At 35.5% G+C, this 18046-nt stretch overlaps 1 protein-coding gene across 11 annotated transcripts in view; it reads right to left on the minus strand.

Moving 5' to 3' along the window:
- The window catches only part of LOC139143571 (solute carrier family 15 member 1-like), a 55860-nt gene that overhangs the window by 7545 nt on the left and 30269 nt on the right, over nt 1-18046 (minus strand). For 3 of the 11 annotated variants that reach the window (XM_070714010.1, XM_070714011.1, XM_070714008.1), the window contains 16 exons: nt 13346-13726; nt 12250-12324; nt 11114-11175; nt 10668-10749; nt 9643-9784; nt 8641-8732; nt 8178-8277; nt 7798-7966; nt 7175-7263; nt 6664-6744; nt 4737-4871; nt 4066-4098; nt 3299-3469; nt 2487-2612; nt 1547-1717; nt 332-378 (listed from right to left, as the gene is read on the minus strand). In XM_070714010.1, the coding sequence (XP_070570111.1) occupies nt 332-378; nt 1547-1717; nt 2487-2612; nt 3299-3469; nt 4066-4098; nt 4737-4871; nt 6664-6744; nt 7175-7263; nt 7798-7966; nt 8178-8277; nt 8641-8732; nt 9643-9660 (1232 nt within the window). In that variant the 5' untranslated portion in view covers nt 9661-9784; nt 10668-10749; nt 11114-11175; nt 12250-12324; nt 13346-13726. Of the gene's footprint in view, nt 1-331; nt 379-1546; nt 1718-2486; nt 2613-3298; nt 3470-4065; nt 4099-4736; nt 4872-6663; nt 6745-7174; nt 7264-7797; nt 7967-8177; nt 8278-8640; nt 8733-9642; nt 9785-10667; nt 10750-11113; nt 11176-12249; nt 12325-13345; nt 13727-14858; nt 15206-18046 lie in introns of those variants that run through there. The other 8 variants (XM_070714007.1, XM_070714009.1, XM_070714006.1 and 5 more) reach the window with 6 other exon arrangements.

The following is an 18046-nucleotide window of genomic DNA, read 5'->3' on the forward strand; positions in this document are numbered from 1 at the left end:
TCTCAAACTTTCCTGAATAAGTCTTTCAACCATTCTCTTTCAAAATCAAGAATAAAAATTGGGGGTTACTGTGCAAATTTTGGTACTAGAGAAACAAATAATCCACGATTTACTGATATTTAAAATTCAAAATGGCTGCCATCCAGTAAAAAGTTTTCTTACACCAAGAGCTTTAAAATGAACCCCCACAAGTAGTAGATCAGAAAAGAATTGTAAAAGTTTGAGAGTCCGAATAACTGTCCCCAAGGCACGTTCTACCTTAATGATTAAACTAGATTATTCTCATCGAAAGTCATGAGTACGACATCACATTGAGCTTGATATCACTTACCTTCCATATGCCAATCCTCTGTCTGGCTTCTCATGTTTATCTTCAGCCTAAAAATCAACATAAATCCATACATTACTGATGTTTAATTCAAAGTAAGTAAATCTTTCCATTTGCCAGTTTTCTTTATTCAACCTTTCCTTCATACACATAGAACAATAAATTACCCACAATGCTGTTTGATTTGTACCAACAATGTTAATTTTCTTATAACTTTTTCAGCTCTGCATAAAAGTAATAATATGCAGACTCAAGATAATTGATTAATTATATTTATTAAAAGTACGTTGAAATATTGTAGTGTAAATTTCAAAGAAACTGTCAATTAACCATAAGAGTCACATTCTGCAGGTACTACAAATGTCACAGTTTTGGGAACCAAGTTATGACTAACTGAAGGGGTCATTCTCTGAAAAAAGTTAGCATGTAAATTTCTTTTGTCTTTTCTATTTGGAAAAAATCAATATCCTTTTGTTTCATAAAACAGGTGCAACTAGTCTCCCTACTTTCCATCACTTAATTCTGTATAGCTGAGGACACAATCAGCGGAAAATTTTACAAAAATGCTATCTCCTCTCTCAATCAAGCACAATTTTCTTAATCCTTTAAATGGGAATTGTGAAAAAAGGTGTCCTTAAAAGTACGTTTTCAGAATTTTTACAACTAGTCCAGGAATTTGTCTATACATGGGAGACATGGTAGACTTCACAGGGGAATCTACGTTGGTACAAATCATGATGCATTATGGGAAATCTCTGGTAGTGTGATACAGTGCTCTTTTGATAACACATATTGAGACAATTGTTAATGTTCCAATGAAAGGAGACTCTGAATAAACACTTTCAGATGACAGTACACTTCTATTTCAATGAAGAGTCAAGCTGAAGGGTTTATTATCATTCTAAAACCACAGACTTTGCTGGCTACGTAAACTTGTTTGTCAAAATATTACTGTCAACACCTATAAATTTATTTCAGTGCAAGTATACATGGGGGGGGGGGGGGGGGGGGGGGGGGGGGGGGGGGGGGGGGGACCATTTCACTGGCCCCCTTAAAAGGCAATATATGTCAAATACAAGTAGGTTCTGTACACATGTAGGGTTAGTCAAAATACATTCTGCAAAAGCTGTCCTTCATTTGCAATTCAATTCAGTGATTCTACTTGTATGCCCTTATAGTGACAGATGACCCTGGCAGGAAGAGAGTCGACTATCTCACCTGTATGGCCTCTAACTTCTTATCACCATTGTTTTCTTGAAATGTAGCTGCAATAACTCTGAAGGCTTTGCCCTTGTCAAGGTTAAGGTCAAGGCCAGCGGAAGTCTTGGAGCAATTCCCTTTGATGTCCACAAAGACCGCTCCTGGTTCTGTCAGCACGTACTCACCAAACTGGGTCAATTCAAAATAAAATTACAAAAGTTAGCTTTCACTAAAAAAGACATTTGGCAAAAAGTCTTAGAGGGCCAGTATAAAACCCTAATTCTTGTTCTACCCCACGAAAAATGCTGATCATACACTGTGTTGAGCTTGTCATCTCAGACTGTACAAGTAGAGACTATGTTGATAATGTTGCCGGGTGAATTCTTGCTCCAAGTAGATTGGAGAAACAACTGAGTCAGCATATTTTCATAGGATTGAATTTAAGGTAGTATGCGCATGGAAAGTGAAAGACTTTAACTTTTGCTCAAACTTTCCTGAATGAAACTTTCAACCATTCTCTTACCAAACAAACAATAAAAATCAGGGGTCACCATGCAAAGTTTGGAACTAGCGAAACAAATTACCCAAGATTTTGCGATATTTGAAATTCAAAATGGCTGCCACGCTGCCTGTGTTAACTCTATGGAAAAAAAATAAATTTTGGATTTTTGAAAAACAAAGACACTGAATGTTTTTATTCTCCAAGAGCTTTAAAATGAGCCTCTACAAGTGGTAGATCAGAAAAGAATTGTAGAAATTTGAGAGTTCAAATATCTGTCCCCGAGGTGCATTCTACCTTCACCAAAGATTTTGCCAATACATCTTGGAATCCAGCATAGTGACACCACTTTTTGAATAACATGTACATTTTTCAAAATGACTCCTTACACTGATTCTAAGGAAAATGACAAATAAAGAGTCCCCAGCTGGCACTGTGGACCATATTTGATTGACTTACCTCTGTATAAGGTGCAGAAATGGGTTCAAACTGTCCACCAGGTGATTCCAACACAACATCACACGGTGCAGCGTTGATCAGAGTCAGGCCTGACTCACTGTTTGTCGGAGGAACGCGAACAGTTTCCTGAGAAAAAGAAAAGAGCATGTATGATGACATCTTACACATGCTAAAGGTGATCCTGTCGTTCATGGTGAAACTGAAAGTTTGACAGGAATTCTGTCCTTATCTCTTGTTTTCACTCAGTTTTAGAAATTTTGCGATTTTGTTTCATTTTTGGCAAACCCATTTTTTTCTCTAACACCGTTTCTGTACAAGACCTACCACTTCTGAAAGCAGTTCAAGTTCCAGCCAATTTGAACTTCTGCTCTTATTTTTATACATACATGTACACTAATTAAAAACCGATGCATAATTAATGCTGCAAGTACCGTTGATGGGACCTATTAGCAAATTTGGCAATACCTAGCCATTACATAAAATTTTTGCGGTATAATAATATTTGGGACAACCCTTTGCTCGCATAAGAAAATCACATTTAAGAGTTTGGCAATGTGTAGCTGCTGAGATACCTTTAAATGGTCATCCTAAAATATTGGAAAACATTTTGAACCCATATTGATCAATATGCAGGAAAAATGAAACCTCCAGCCCCATACTTGTTATGCTTTTCTATTGAGCAAACATAACTAAGAAATGAACCATACAATCAAACAGTATGATCTACCTATCCCCACCACAAACTTGCAAAATGTATCATCTACTGCACAATGGGAAAATATCTTTCAGTTACCCGCCCCTGAGGTACTCACATTAACTGCTAACTGCACGAGAGCTGAACAGACAAAGGCGACGGAGGCGAACAGCATTCCCCAGCTCATACGTTGAAGGTGAGTGCATCTAATTTTGCAGTATCTCAAACATGGATAGATGATGCTATCGAAGATGGGAATCAACAGCAGAATCAGAAGGGGATTCAACACCTGTTGAACAAATCAAAATAAGGTTCGTTAAAGTGGAGAACTGCTGTATATGTAAAAACTCAACCTATTTTGTACATTATCATATAAACAGCTGGTTGAATTAAGGTCTCGCTGGTAGATTTGCATTCTCCAGCACTTAGTCACAGAAAATGTATGAGAATATGACTTACGCCAATGGCTGTTCCATATACTTTGTATACCTTTGTGTTATGTCTTACATAGTGTTTCTTGTTCAAATTCAAAACTCAGTTCAAAATGCCTGGTGTTCGATATTTAAAGCATATGTGTGTTATGCCACATGTATTGCTTGACTGTATGTTAATATGGACTAGAGTTCATTTGTAACTGAAAAAATCACCTACTGAACAGGCCAGGCCATTTCTTTGTATATAAAATATACTTCATGGAAAGTTCTAGAAAAACTACAGTGGAAATGTTTTTTGAGATTTTAGAACAAAAATAATGTAAATATCATCAAACGTGACAGCCAGTGTCTATTTTACATTTTTGGCAGACCATTCTTTTGTCAAATATTTAATGTCATATTTATTTTCCCTCCAAATTAAAAATTCTCATAATCTGGAATACTTCCTTACCTGCATCTGGTCTGGTTTGATAGCAAAGCTACCCTGTCAAAACAAAAGACAGAAAATTACAGATAATCAATTATATGTTGGCTCAAAATGAGTTATATATCTTCACTTTAAACATGTTGTAACAATCATCTGAAGCTGAACAAAAGGCAACCTAGTGACTTTTGTGAAATGTGTTTGTGTTTCTTTGGAAGAGCGCCCTCCATGGAATTCTGCCAAATAACATGGAATGAAGGTTACCATACAGCTATATCTACCAGTACCTGTGTAATGATAATGTCATCCGAAAGCTTGGTCACTGCGATCTTTTCTGTCATTTGATTTTAGAACAAGCAGTGTGTTGCGTCTTTTTTGAAACATATTTTTAATATTACAATAAGTTAAAACTTGCTATATAAATATACAAAAAACTAATATTTTGCTCTGCTGAATTTACATATATAATTGCTGTAAAATTATGTCAGAACTTGAAAAAAAGCATTGACAAGTCATGAAAGAAATTATGAAGACATGATCACTGACATGACAGAAAATCAGTTTTTATCCGTTCATCACTATCCCTTTGTATGATCCTATTACTTTCACAGATGTTGGTTGACCTATTTACACCAGACGGGGTGTGGGAAGCATTCTGTTTGCTTGAAATACAAGTTAATATTGTACGTTAGACTTACAAGATTACCGTTCATCTGAGTGGCTTGGAGTGTCCATCTTGATCCCTGCTGGTCAAACAAGGCCCAGAAAACTGGCAGTGGTATGTACATGATCAATACATGCAAAAGAATCTTGGTGTCCTTGATAAGCTGTGCCTGCATATGACATGGAAAAAACAAAATAGAAACGCACTTGAATATCTCTGCCCAACTTTGTAAATTTACACCTCAGTAAAGTTACAAATGGAACTAGTTAAAAGGTCTTATTTACAAGCTATGTCTAAATCAAGTGTAAGAAACAAAAACAAAACAATACTCATCAAAGATCTAAGGTATACTTGAGCATGTTTTTGACTGTCTTGAGTACATTTCATGCAAAATTGCAGTCGATCAGCTTAAGGTAGAATGCGCCTCAGGGACAGATATTCAGACTCCAAAACTTTCACAATTCTTTTCTGATCTACAACTTGTGGGGGCTCTTTTGAGAAAGCTCTTGGAGTAAGAAATATTTTCACCTTCAAGTTTTAGTTTTCAAAAATTGAAAATTTTGTTTTTTCCCAATGGAGTTAACACAGGGATGGCAGCCATTTTGAATTTCAAATATTGGTAAATGTCAGGTATAAATTTGTTTCGAAAATTTGCACGGTGACCCCTGATTTTTATTCTTGATTTGTCAAGAGTATGGCTGAAGATATCATTTAGGATTAACGTTTGAGCAAAAGTATAAGTCTAAGTCATTAATTTTCAAGGCATATACTACCTTAACCCTTTGAGCGCTGTAATTTTCTCCCGCTAAAATTTTAGTGCAAAATTTTACCAATTTTTATGAATTTTTCTCTAATTTTTTGATAATTTTTGACCAAATGGACATCACATTTCATTTGCTACAGTTTTTTCTCAAAATTTTGCAAAATTTGAGAAAAATTGACTTGGGTTTTTTTTATAAAGGGGACAAAAATAGACTTTGGCACTCAAAGGGTTAAGAGCCTAACTGCCATTCTACATGCTGTTGGAGCAGTTATGCACTTATCATTGTCAGCATGCTCAATTTTTAGTCGGATACTGAACAAATTGATACTCTATTCAACAAGTTTAGCTCGTATTTTTCCTTTACTTTGTTGGCTTCTGCCCTTCCCTGGCTGCCATATGAAAAATGTTTTTAACACCCTTGTAATATGCAAAGACGTAATATAGTACATTAATGGCTGCTTGACATGCATGTAGCAGGGGAAAAGGGATGAAATATTTCTGTTATTAAAGGTGAAGTCTGCAAGTTCCCTTTAAGGTAGAAAGCGACTCAGGGACAGATATTGGGAACTCACATTTTCCATATACTTTTCTGGTCTATCATCTGTGAAGGCTCATTTAGAAGCTCATGGAGTAACTTAAAGTTTTCACCGCCTTATGTTTTCGAAAATATAAAATTAAAGTTGTTTCCATGGAGTGAAAACAGGGATGGCAGCCATTTTGAATTTCAAGTGTGTGTAAATATTCAGTAATTTGTGTCTCTACTACCAACTTTTCCACATTGACCTCTGATTTGTATTCTTGACTTTGAAGGAGAATGGTTGAGAGTTCTCTTGTGGAACGCTTGAGCAAAAGTTAAGTCTTTCCATTCCCAGATGTGTATTACCTCAAACTTACTTACTTAGAAAAAAAATTGCAATATATCTAGATATGGTTAAGAGATGTGTCTGTAGCTTCAGGTATTTCTGGTGGCACACTTTATGCATGTACCATACCCCTGGTTGGTTGAAAACCAATAAGTAGCTACAGGTGTCTGAATTCCTTTATCCCTTTCATTACAATGGTTTTGCCCAAACCCATTGTTATTGATGGTGATTATGGACCTGTTTACTGGGAAATGGGGGTGAACTGCTTCATACAGCGAAATGCAATGGTATTACTCTGTGATGTTTCAGGATAGCCAGAAGTTCATAAGACTTACGTCATATTTGTCACTGGCATAGTCAAGCCAGTGGTCATACTTCTTCTCCTTTCCGTACTTGGACTTGTTTTTCAGAGCACGCTGTCAAAGACAGAAAGACAAGAAAAAAGTAAGGGATTATTTCTACAGTTTCAAATCTACTGACTGTTACCATGGAAACCTGATAATTCTTACCATCAAAGAGACCAGGTAATAATGAAATAGTCAAAGTAAATTTGGAAATTCATCTGCACAGTGAAAGAACTACATTTCCTTCATTATAAAGCTTTGGTACCACCTGTACTTTTGGAATCAAATAGCAATGTGACAGGTGTGTGAGTTCAGGTTCTTCCATTATTGGAATATTTGCCACTGATCACTGGTTCAATGAGATGGATGGTAAAATATGCGTAATAAATGACCCTAGAATGGTATGCATTGCATCCAGAGCCCACTGGGAGCCAGTCAAACATTTGTGTTGTACAACTATTTCATTAGGCCCTTTGAATCAGCCTTTCTCTAGGTTACTCACCCCAATTGTTTTGCAGACGAGCCATACAATGTTGCCCTGTGGTGGGTACATCTTGTATTCAACGGTATAACGCCCAACGATGAAAATAACTGTACGATACAGAAAAAGATAGTCAAGAACATTGATGAAATTAGCTGCTGGCTTGTCTCAAGGATTCATTCAATCTAACTTCTTATTTTCATTGATTTCTCATTCACGTACTTGGAGAGAGACATCACTACTTGGAGAGAGACATGACTGATCGGTAGTTCATAGACAAATAGAAGTCAAATCTCTCCTTCTTTGCTTGTGGGATTTCATTTTGAGAGTGACAACAATGAGAAGCACTTACAGGTAAACTTTGATAAAGCCACCCGTTTTGAATCTAAAATATTGGTCAAGTCATAAAGTTTAATTACCGGTAATGTCTGTTGACTTGATATATGATATCAATAACAAAATATTTTGAAAAGAGTCATGTTATACTTGTTGTTTGGGAGGAAAGTTGTTTCATCATGGGCAAAACTCCCCTCACAACCTGCCAAGTCCAAGATACAGTGAGTGGAACTGACCCAACTTATGGCCATAATGCTGCAAATATTTGCAATTTTTCTACAAATTACTGAGATTTACATGCCACTTACTGATGGCAACAAAAAGGAGTATAGCCGGCACACCAAAAGCCAATGCGTAGCAGTCATTATCAAAACACTGTATGTCTTCCCTCAGAATCGGCGTCACAAATGTGGACAGCAGACTCCCACAGTTGATGGAGAAATAGAAGATGGAGAAGAACACAGCCACTTCTGCTGCCTAAAAGACAGAACGAGGAAAGTTTTGTGTTATATTGCAGTCTTTCTTTCCTATAATCACATTACTTTGCATATTCTCAGTATGTGAATGGTGGTACACGTATATCAAGTTAATATTTCACGTCGTTTCTTTAGTTCAGCAAATTTGAAAGGCTGAAACTGCTTGGATTGGACTTAAAAAGCTGTTATCAAGTCTTTAAATCAATAATCACCTGGTCTTTTCCAAACTGATCACCTCCGAATGCAGCAACACAGGGTTTGATACCACCTGTACCAATGGCTATCAGTAAGAGACCAAGTAACGGCCCCCACCTGGGAATAAACAAACAAACAAACACATGGAAAATCAAATGTATGTATTAAAACTTGCAGTCTTGTCTAATTTTCCCTATGGAGTTAACATGGGGTATACCGGTAGTGGCCATTTTGAATTTAAAAACAATTGTTTCTGTCTCTCTCATCCAAAACTTTGCACAGAGATCCCTGATTTTGATTCTTTACTGTGAAAGACAATGGTTGAAAGTTTGACGGAGCAAGAGTCTGAGACTCTTTGTTTCAAGATATGTAGTAGGTAGTCGTCAATGAGAGTATACCATACACAATGGCATTACATTCTCTGCATGTCTGCATTTAATGTTTCTTGATGACAGAATTTTGATATTGTCGGTTACTCACAGATAAGGATCCCCTGTGGTCTGGGGTGTAATGCTGTGAGTGACATCGTCGCACTTCCCAGTAGATAAATCCACGACAGGGAGAAGATTGTTCTGTTGGAGAAAACAAAACATGATGCACATTATGCTAAGGAGAAGAGATTTCTGACAATAGAAACCTGACGACAGTGTTTAGCATTAATTATCAAGTTCACATTCACCATCAGTATCAAGTTTTAGTGTACTAATGATCAACCCCCTCAACCCATCATCATCAGTAATTGTACTCTTGAACTCTTTCATGGCCCTTGTAAGCTGCAAAGTCTTTTATCACACCCTATCAACAGCAATAGGGTTGACTGAAGCCAGGTGGCAAGTTTGCACAGGTAAAAAGGGTAAAGTCAAAACCATAATCAATACTATCTATCATCGTCATCATAACCACCACCACCACCATCATCATCATCATCATCATCATCATCATCATCATCATCATCATCATCATCAACAACATGACAAACAACCACCACCACCACCACCACCACCATCATCATCATCATCATCATCATCATCATCATCATCATCATCATCACCATCATCATTATCATTATCATCATCATCATCATCATCATCATCATCATTATCATCATCATCATCATCAACAACATGACAAACCACCACCACCACCACCACCACCACCATCATCATCATCATCATCATCATCATCACCATCATCATTATCATTATCATCATCATCATCATCATCACCATCATCATTATCATCATCATTATCATCACATACACTATCATCATCATCATCATCACCACATCATTATGGTCATCATTATCATCATCACCACCATCATCACTACATCATCAACATTGCTATGACTACACCATTATTATCATCATCAAAATAACATCATCATTATCATTATCATCACCATCACCACCAACATCATCACCATTCTAATCATCTTTATCATCATATCATCACCATTGACCCCAAACACTGATTACTTACAGGTATTTGCCCAGCCATCCATCTGAGATCATGGCACCAAAGATGGGTGTCAGGTAACACAGCATACTGAAGGTGTGGTAGATAGTGGTTGCATCAGAGTCACTGAGCAGCAGTATCTCAGTGAAGTAAAGTACCAGGATAGCTGAGGGCAGAATCACATCACAGTAAATACATTAAAATAGGCAACATCTGTTGCCATGAAATATTGGACAGGAAAGGTGATAAGAAATTTACCCTACTAGCAAGACGTGAGCTAAGATAATCAACAATATACATAATTTATATATCTCTCTGTCAGCCACTACCACCGCCATAAACATTACATCTATTTTCTGACATTTTTTCTTTATGGTCATAATTTACTAAAAAAATTCATAATTTTCTGTTTACTGGACTATATGGGTTTTTTAAATTTCCTTTCATACCTAGACAGAATGCAAGGAGTTGACATGCTACAAAGCAAAACCTGAGTGGGAAAAACAATTATAGCCATAACATACTACCGGTACTAAATTCAAATCAATATCACCGTACACATTATGAATGCAATAATATTTTCATGGAGACAAGCAGATGGGTATACTTCTTTTCTTAAAATTAATTTTCTGGAAAGCTCTAGAAACACAAACTTATTTTTAAACAGTCAAATTTTCTTACAGAATTGAATGTTGAACTGTCTGACACACTTCAACTTTAGTTCCAGTATTTGAACTTTCCTACTAAACATTTTGAACACTGAAAAAGTGAACACTCTGCTCATTTCTAATACTCAGATTTCTTTACATAGGTTACACTGAAGAATAAATTTGGTTACTTTTTATTACTCTAAAATATCAGTTGCCTGGGGCGGATTGTACAATTTTCTTTCACTTGCAGAAATACACTGTATAAGGAAAATCATATATCATATATCATTAACATTCATTTTGTTCAAAATTTGAATGTGGAGGGGCAAATTAAGAAAATTCCAACAAGCGAAATAATTTTGAAGTTTAGTTCCATTGAACATCTGTTGAGTGACATACCTTTCATTCCATAGTAGCTGTATCTTTCACAGAATTCATTACTGACTATGAAGTAGATGGAAGGCGGGTAACGTGCTGAGCACTGGCAAGAAAAAATTAAAGAATCATAAAAGAACATGAGGATAACAATTAGTACGTACTTTACTTGTGTCTGGCCAGTGATTTCGTAGCTGTCAGTGAACTAAAACTGAAAGAAGATGGGTACATACACAAGTAGGAGTCAAAGCTATCAAATACTGTAGATGCGTTTTTTGGAAGAAGTTGAATCATTATTATGGATGCAGACTTACATGTTAAACAAGCTTGTACCGGTACTACAAGTTGCAGTTCAAATTACATTCAAATGTTCCTGAATTGCATGTGTACATTGCTGTATTTTACAAAGAATCATACATGAAATTCCTCCTTTGGGTAAACCTAGTTGTGTTTATTATATCTCTACTTACTGATCCTTTTGGCTTCTCAGGTCCATCGTCAACTGCAACTTTCTCATCAACAAGTGGACTTGCTGCTTTAAAAAAGCAAAATATTCAAAGCATTACAAGCTGGTCAAGTCATTGAAATCTGGTTTTGATTCAGATTGAGATCTCAATCCAGGTTCATAAGTTCATTTGGATTAAGACTCACGTTTAGTAAATTTTGGAGTAAAAGATTAAAATTGTAACTCACTGCGAAGATCGTAAAACCTTCTTGGAAATGACCATTTCCCAATTTAAAACAAGTTTGTTTTAAAGGCAGTCAAATTAATAACTTGAAAACTGATCAAAACATTGGAAAACTGAAATAAAAACCTATAAGAAACAATGTTTAGTATGTTGTTGATAATTAGATTTCCTATACTGACAACTTTATGGGCAAATAATCACTTACATAAATCAACATCACCGCTGATATTATTCAGACTTCAATTGTTTCACTGCATTTTGGAAAATCTGTTACATCTGAAAATCTCTGATTTTATCCAGAAACGATAATATTTTACGAGATGTTTCACAAATAATAGAGAATATGACGGAACAATTTCATTACATGCATTCAAGTCATTGTGTGACTACATGTAAATAGACCAGAATTACATTTTTGGGATTTCTAATGCCCATTTTTTCTGTATACCGAGACTTCAAGTACCCTCAAAGAGTCTAGGGTGAAATGTCAAGTTCAGGTGAGCTGAGGTCATTGTAGGTGAAACATTTAATGACAAATCTGGAATTTACCATTATAAGGTTTCACAAAGGGTTGACAAAATTGGTGAATTCTGTGAGTCAAACATTACATGTGAAAGTATGAGTTTAACAAACAGTGCAAAAATTAATGCAAAAATAGTATGTGTAGCCAGTGAATGAGAACAAAACAACATCATTTTGTCAACATAGGTGACTTAATTCACTTCAAATCAACCTTCATAGCTTATCTTCAAATGTAATGTGCTGCAGCCACCCCTATGATTAGAGATAATATGGTATGGTCTCATTTTGAAGTGTTCCCTACAGGTCAGTGAATCCTACGTATGGAGAAAACCAACTGGGACGTGGGTGGTTTCTCTTGTCAAGCAAATCTACTGAAACTGAAAATAAAACCAAACCTTCAGTGGAGAAAAGAATGTCCTCCTCATCAGAAGTGAGATCAAAATGTGGATCCATTTTAGCTTGGTTAGGCTCTGAGGCAGTACAAAATAAAGAAAATCAGGGCGGGGACATTTATATTCATGGAATAAACATGACATTTTCAAGAAAGTCGCTTAAACTTCATGTCTTTTTAACGATAATTTCAGGTTATATTCAGTCAGTTTTATGTCGTTATTATATTCTGGGACACAAACAAATGCAATCTTGACAATTTTGCTATCTTTTGTTTGGTAATCGTAACTTTTGAAAGACATTTCCTGTTGACACGACTGTTCTTTTATGCCTGAATCACAATCCAATAATAACATTACGAAACAAAGATTTTCTAAAGAAAAATTCTAATTTTTCGAATAAATACAAAGCAATGTTAAATAACATATTTTAATCCTGAAAATTACAAAACGGAAACAGATCAAAACAGGACCCTTCAAATTTTAAAATTCAGCAGGTCATTGTATGCTCTGCAACTCCACAAAATGCAATTTTAATTTCCTCATTTTTACTTTCATTTAGAGAATAAAAAACACCGTTTTTACATCAACAAGTGCAAAAAAATTGACGCTGTTTTCTTCCTTTTTGCAAAAGAGAGCATAAATATTTATACATTTCCTTTAGTCGAGTAGTTATTCTTGCTTAGATGATAACAAATCACTGCAATGCTATGTAAAGGAAGTATGCACCTCAAAAGTGAAAGACACACTTTTGCTCAAATTTTCCTCCATGAAACTTTCAACCATCCTTTTACCAAATTGAGAATAAAAATCAGGGGTCACCGTGCAAAATTTGGCACCAAAGAAGCAAATTACCTAACATTTATCGATATTTGAAATTCAAAATGGCCGCCATCCCTCTGTTAACTCTATGGGGAAAAATAAAATTTTTGATATTCAAAACAACTAAGAGATTGAACATTTTTCTTACTCTGAGACCTTTAAAATGACCCCCCCCCCCCTAAGTGGTAGATCAGAAAAGAATTGAAAAAATTTGAGAGCCCTAATAGCTGTCCCCGAGGTGCATTCTACCTTAATAGGATAGTTGAGAGAAATCTTTCACCTGAATCATATGGTTCATCAATCTTCTCATAGGTTTGCCCAGCTTTGATGAGCGACCTCATGGTGGCAGTATGCACAGTACCCCTGATTAGACAGTCAGCTTATATGAGCTGAGTATGTTGGATCAGGGTTTTTTAAAAGATCACGTAATATTCAGGATTTATCATCATACAGTAGCACATTGCAAATTAGTCATTGTAAATGTGATGTCAAACTTGCGTCATAATGCCAGTGGATGCACAAGATGTCTTCTGATTAGCCGTGACACATCACAGGTGCATCGCTCTGACCTCACTGTTAATAAGGTCAACTCTTATTATTGATGGATGGATGCAGTTTCCATGGCGATGATACTGCTGCAATTACTCAAATATCCATGGCACTGTGAAATGAGACAAATGAGAGAAATGAGATGAAAACAACGTACCTGGCACCAGATGAAATCACCATGGAGTTATTATGATAATTACATGAATACACGCTCAAATGATACGTCAGAGACAGACTTGGTCTCCTGGCAACAGACCCCCTATGATAACCCTTTAAACCATCAAAGAGTCTTGTGATTGAATAATTTTCAGAAATAGGATTGGTCATTGTGAAACATATAGGATGAAATGGACGGAGGTTGAATGCTGTGTCTGTATGATTTGGACATGCACCAGCGACCAATGAACGGAGAAAACAGTCATGTGATCATGATAAGATCAAATACTTAGATCATCAGAATAATCTGCTGGTAAAATTATAGATTAATACATATTTGACTTTTGACCTCAGCCCATTTTATGGAAATTTTAACATATAAATATCCACAGTAAAGACATATGCGTCTTTTGCCACAGTGCACATAAATACTTAGAATTCGATTGTATATGCAGGGCTTTAAGAGAGACAGAAAATTGCAGTTCTAGATAAAATTTCACGTTTTAAGTGGATCTTCTTGGGTATATGTATTACTGGTACCGTAGTATACTTAGGAAACAACGACTGTGAGATAATAAAGGCTAAAAGGTAATGGAGGATGACAAGCTGTTAGGCTTTAAGGATTACATCGTAACATTTCTATTCTGTTCCCCGTGTACAAGCTACCTGCAACACAGAATTTACACAAGGCAATGTCTGCATTCAGTACTGTACACATATCATTGCACAGAAAGTCTATAAAACGTCATTGTTACTGTGACTTCACCTCTCGGGATTTCAAAGTGGTTGTTTTTTGGACCTGGAAGGACGACCATGAACATGAACTGATCTTTCCAGATTGAACTAAGAGGCACTTTGAGAATGTGTGAATAAAACCATTGACCCTAAAGAGTGCCGATGACAAAACATTCGCCTTATTGTACATATTGTCACTGTCTGACTGCCAGCACATTTACGCATATACACACATTCTCGACATTTACACATAAAAAAAGCTATATGCGCACGGGGATAGAGTTGGTACAATGTTATACTTTCCATACATACCGCTTGGAACCATATGAAACCTAAACTACCAATGTACTTACATTAACACCTCATTGTGTCCATGACAAGGAAAGATTCTCTTTTGATGTACTTTTAACAGTGGGTAGGGCCAAATTTTCTGACCTCTAACCTTTACCACATGACCAACATAATTCATGTGTAGAAGGACGGGTGTTGGTATAATTTTTTCCCCATATATTTGTCCAGCAAACCAATGAAAGGTTACATTAACTAGAATCTTAGAGACAAAAGGAAAAGGCCAATAAAGCTGTAGATTTTGAAAAACGATACAAATGTGCAGCTTTCAAATGATACAATGCATTAAATCTGTCAGTACCATTGTTAGAATGCTATTGTTTGCTGTTGGCTTGAACAACACCAAAAGAATGACACGGAGGCTGAGAGCAGCCCTGTTTTCACAGTACAGGTTTCTTCCAAAAGAGACATTCCAAAGCACACAATGACAAAATTTTATGTTGGATTTTGTGGTTATAGGCACTGAGAAAAGAGTAGAAAATTCATTATTTCATTTCTAAGTGGTATATCTTTCACTTTTATCTCTCTACGGAAATCTGTCAACAAACTACATCATAAACAAGGTCATGTTTTGATGAAAACAAGCTGATTTCAAAACAACATTCCACTTCTTTGTACTTTAACCCCTCGGACTTTATGATTCGTTTCACCGCAGTGTTGTGGCAAGATGCTACGATGCTATACCTTACATGTAGTCCTCTGTCACGAACTGCAATGCTTTACGATTCATCTGCAACAACTTTTAAAGTGAACATGCTGCAGCTGGTTGTTTGAAAGATTTAGAAAAAATTCTAATGAGGAAGAAACAGAGACTTCCACTGTGCAAACGAATCTGTCCTTGCAATTATCTGAATTGACCTTTGAACCTTCAAAGATTTTAAGTTTCTTGACCTTTTTGCAAACTACAGATGCGATCATATGGTATTTATTTATTTATTTATTTATTTTTATTCATCTTTTTCATTTTCTATTTGTAGGGGTGGAGTCAGGAACACTTTCTCTATGTGCCAGAAATATTTACAACTGAATCAAGACATTTTTTAAATGAGTATGAACAGATATTTTCATGGTAAATCACATAGCCTTTCATGGTTTTTTAAAAAATCGACGAGATTTTGCATTGTCACTTGCCGAAGTAGGCTTCAGAAACTTACTGAAACACAACATGTTTGTGCTGAAATGTGCATAATGAAATATACGACACCTGTGTCACAACAGACAAGAAGTTCAATGTTTGGGTGGTTGTAAATCCTAAATGAAATGACAAAGTATAAATTATAAAAGAAGATTATATGCCCATTGCATAAAGATTGAAACATCCCTTAAAAGGGTGATGAGTTGTCTATCCGGAGAGAAAGAAGACAAAATCGTTCAGCAACAAAATCAAGCAGAAATGATATCCCTATAAATTACAAGAATTAAGCTGAAATTTGTTATCCCTTACAATCTTGCTTTAAACATGGCATCCATTTTCAACTAAATTATGTAAATATGCATGCAATGACATCATTTCTACTTGAAAGTTGTTTTCCCTTAAATTTTAAACAGGGTATCCATTTTCAGTTTTTACTTCAGTGTATATTCACATCAGTTTTCAGTTTATAAATTATGTAAAGAGAAGTATCCTAAGATTCTGACAGTTCAAAGGCTACACAGCTAATCAAATTTATCTATATTACATTTATATATACACTTATTATATCTGGCATTATTCATTGATAGCAAATTACCTGAGATTTAATAATGGCAAGAGTATCGGAACTGGCATTATCCATGAAATATATTGCATTTATAATAAATTGCAAACAGAATTTTGAATATTTTAGACACTATAATTTTTTCTCAAAGGTTAATTAGAAATAAGTACAAGTGAGATTCTTACTTGGGGTATATTGCCAATGAAATTGATACTCAATTAGGACAAAGAATTATGTTTTGGGCAAAGAAAAAGCTTTCTGGCCAAATAGGAAACTGCAGGTTTGAGGCAGTTAAACCAGAGAATAGAAGCAGTGCAATGGATTTTTCTTGAAGATATAGCTTATTCACACTGAAAATTTCTCAATTTATCTTGTAATTTCAATGTGAGCTGTAAATTCCATGTCATGATTTTTCATGTGATAATTATCAACATGTGCATGGTTTATCACACTCATATACCCCAGCTTGAATAAAATGCAAGATTTGCTTTGACGGATGATGAAATCCATCAATTTCCCTCATCATGGCTTGAGGGCACATGAACTGCAAATGCGCATAATCCTATGCAGTGAATCTGAACAACGAGGAATAAATTTCAAATCCTGTTCTGTGCAATTATCTCAGCGGTGTTTGCAGAAAATGTCCTCAGGAGAGGGCCTGGTCTATTGAATTCATTTACTATTTAGAGTCCACTCAGTACTAAATTTCCAATTTTTTTCCCAATAGCCTACATGTCTTCTAAACTCAAGATTACATACCTGTACTTGGAGAATGTAATAAAAAGTGGTGTTGCTGTATGTATTTGTATATTTTGTGCATGTGTGTATTTATATATATATATATATATATATATATATATATATATATATATATATATACACACACACACACACACACACACACACATACACACACACATATATATTACAAAGAGAGTTTGTTTCTTTACTTATTTATTTATCATTTTTTACATTAGTGTCTTAGATATTAGCATCACAATGTTTTGATTTAAAACTTAAAAAAAGGGTAATTTTGGGTTCAATATTAAAACTGAGCGTTAATATTCTAAACTGGACAGGGGATAACTTGTTCCAACCTAGCTGTCATGAATCTTTCCAATTTGTGGAAATATTTTGTCAACATTGCCAGGAACATAGGAAAGGCAGCACTGGTGATATGTATTCACCTTGTTTACAATTATTAAACAAACAAAGATCAAAATGTACCTATTGCTGAAATAAATTACTGACTCAATACACTAAAATCCATAATTTTTTTTTCAATTATTTTGATTAGGCAACACATTATTGATAATATATATATTCATTGCTGACATGTTCAGTCTAGTCTATGAAAGCATGTACACACTTGTTCAACAGCCAAAAGAATTTTTTCAGAAAAACGCAATCGACAATATTCTGTTGTGAGAATCTGCGCAGGTGTCAATATCAGAATGCTTTTGATGTTGTAGAGAGGAATTCGGAGTCTGAATTAT

This window comes from Ptychodera flava, chromosome 11 (assembly GCF_041260155.1).
Source record: "Ptychodera flava strain L36383 chromosome 11, AS_Pfla_20210202, whole genome shotgun sequence".
In the NCBI taxonomy this organism is placed as follows: Eukaryota; Metazoa; Hemichordata; class Enteropneusta; family Ptychoderidae; genus Ptychodera; species Ptychodera flava.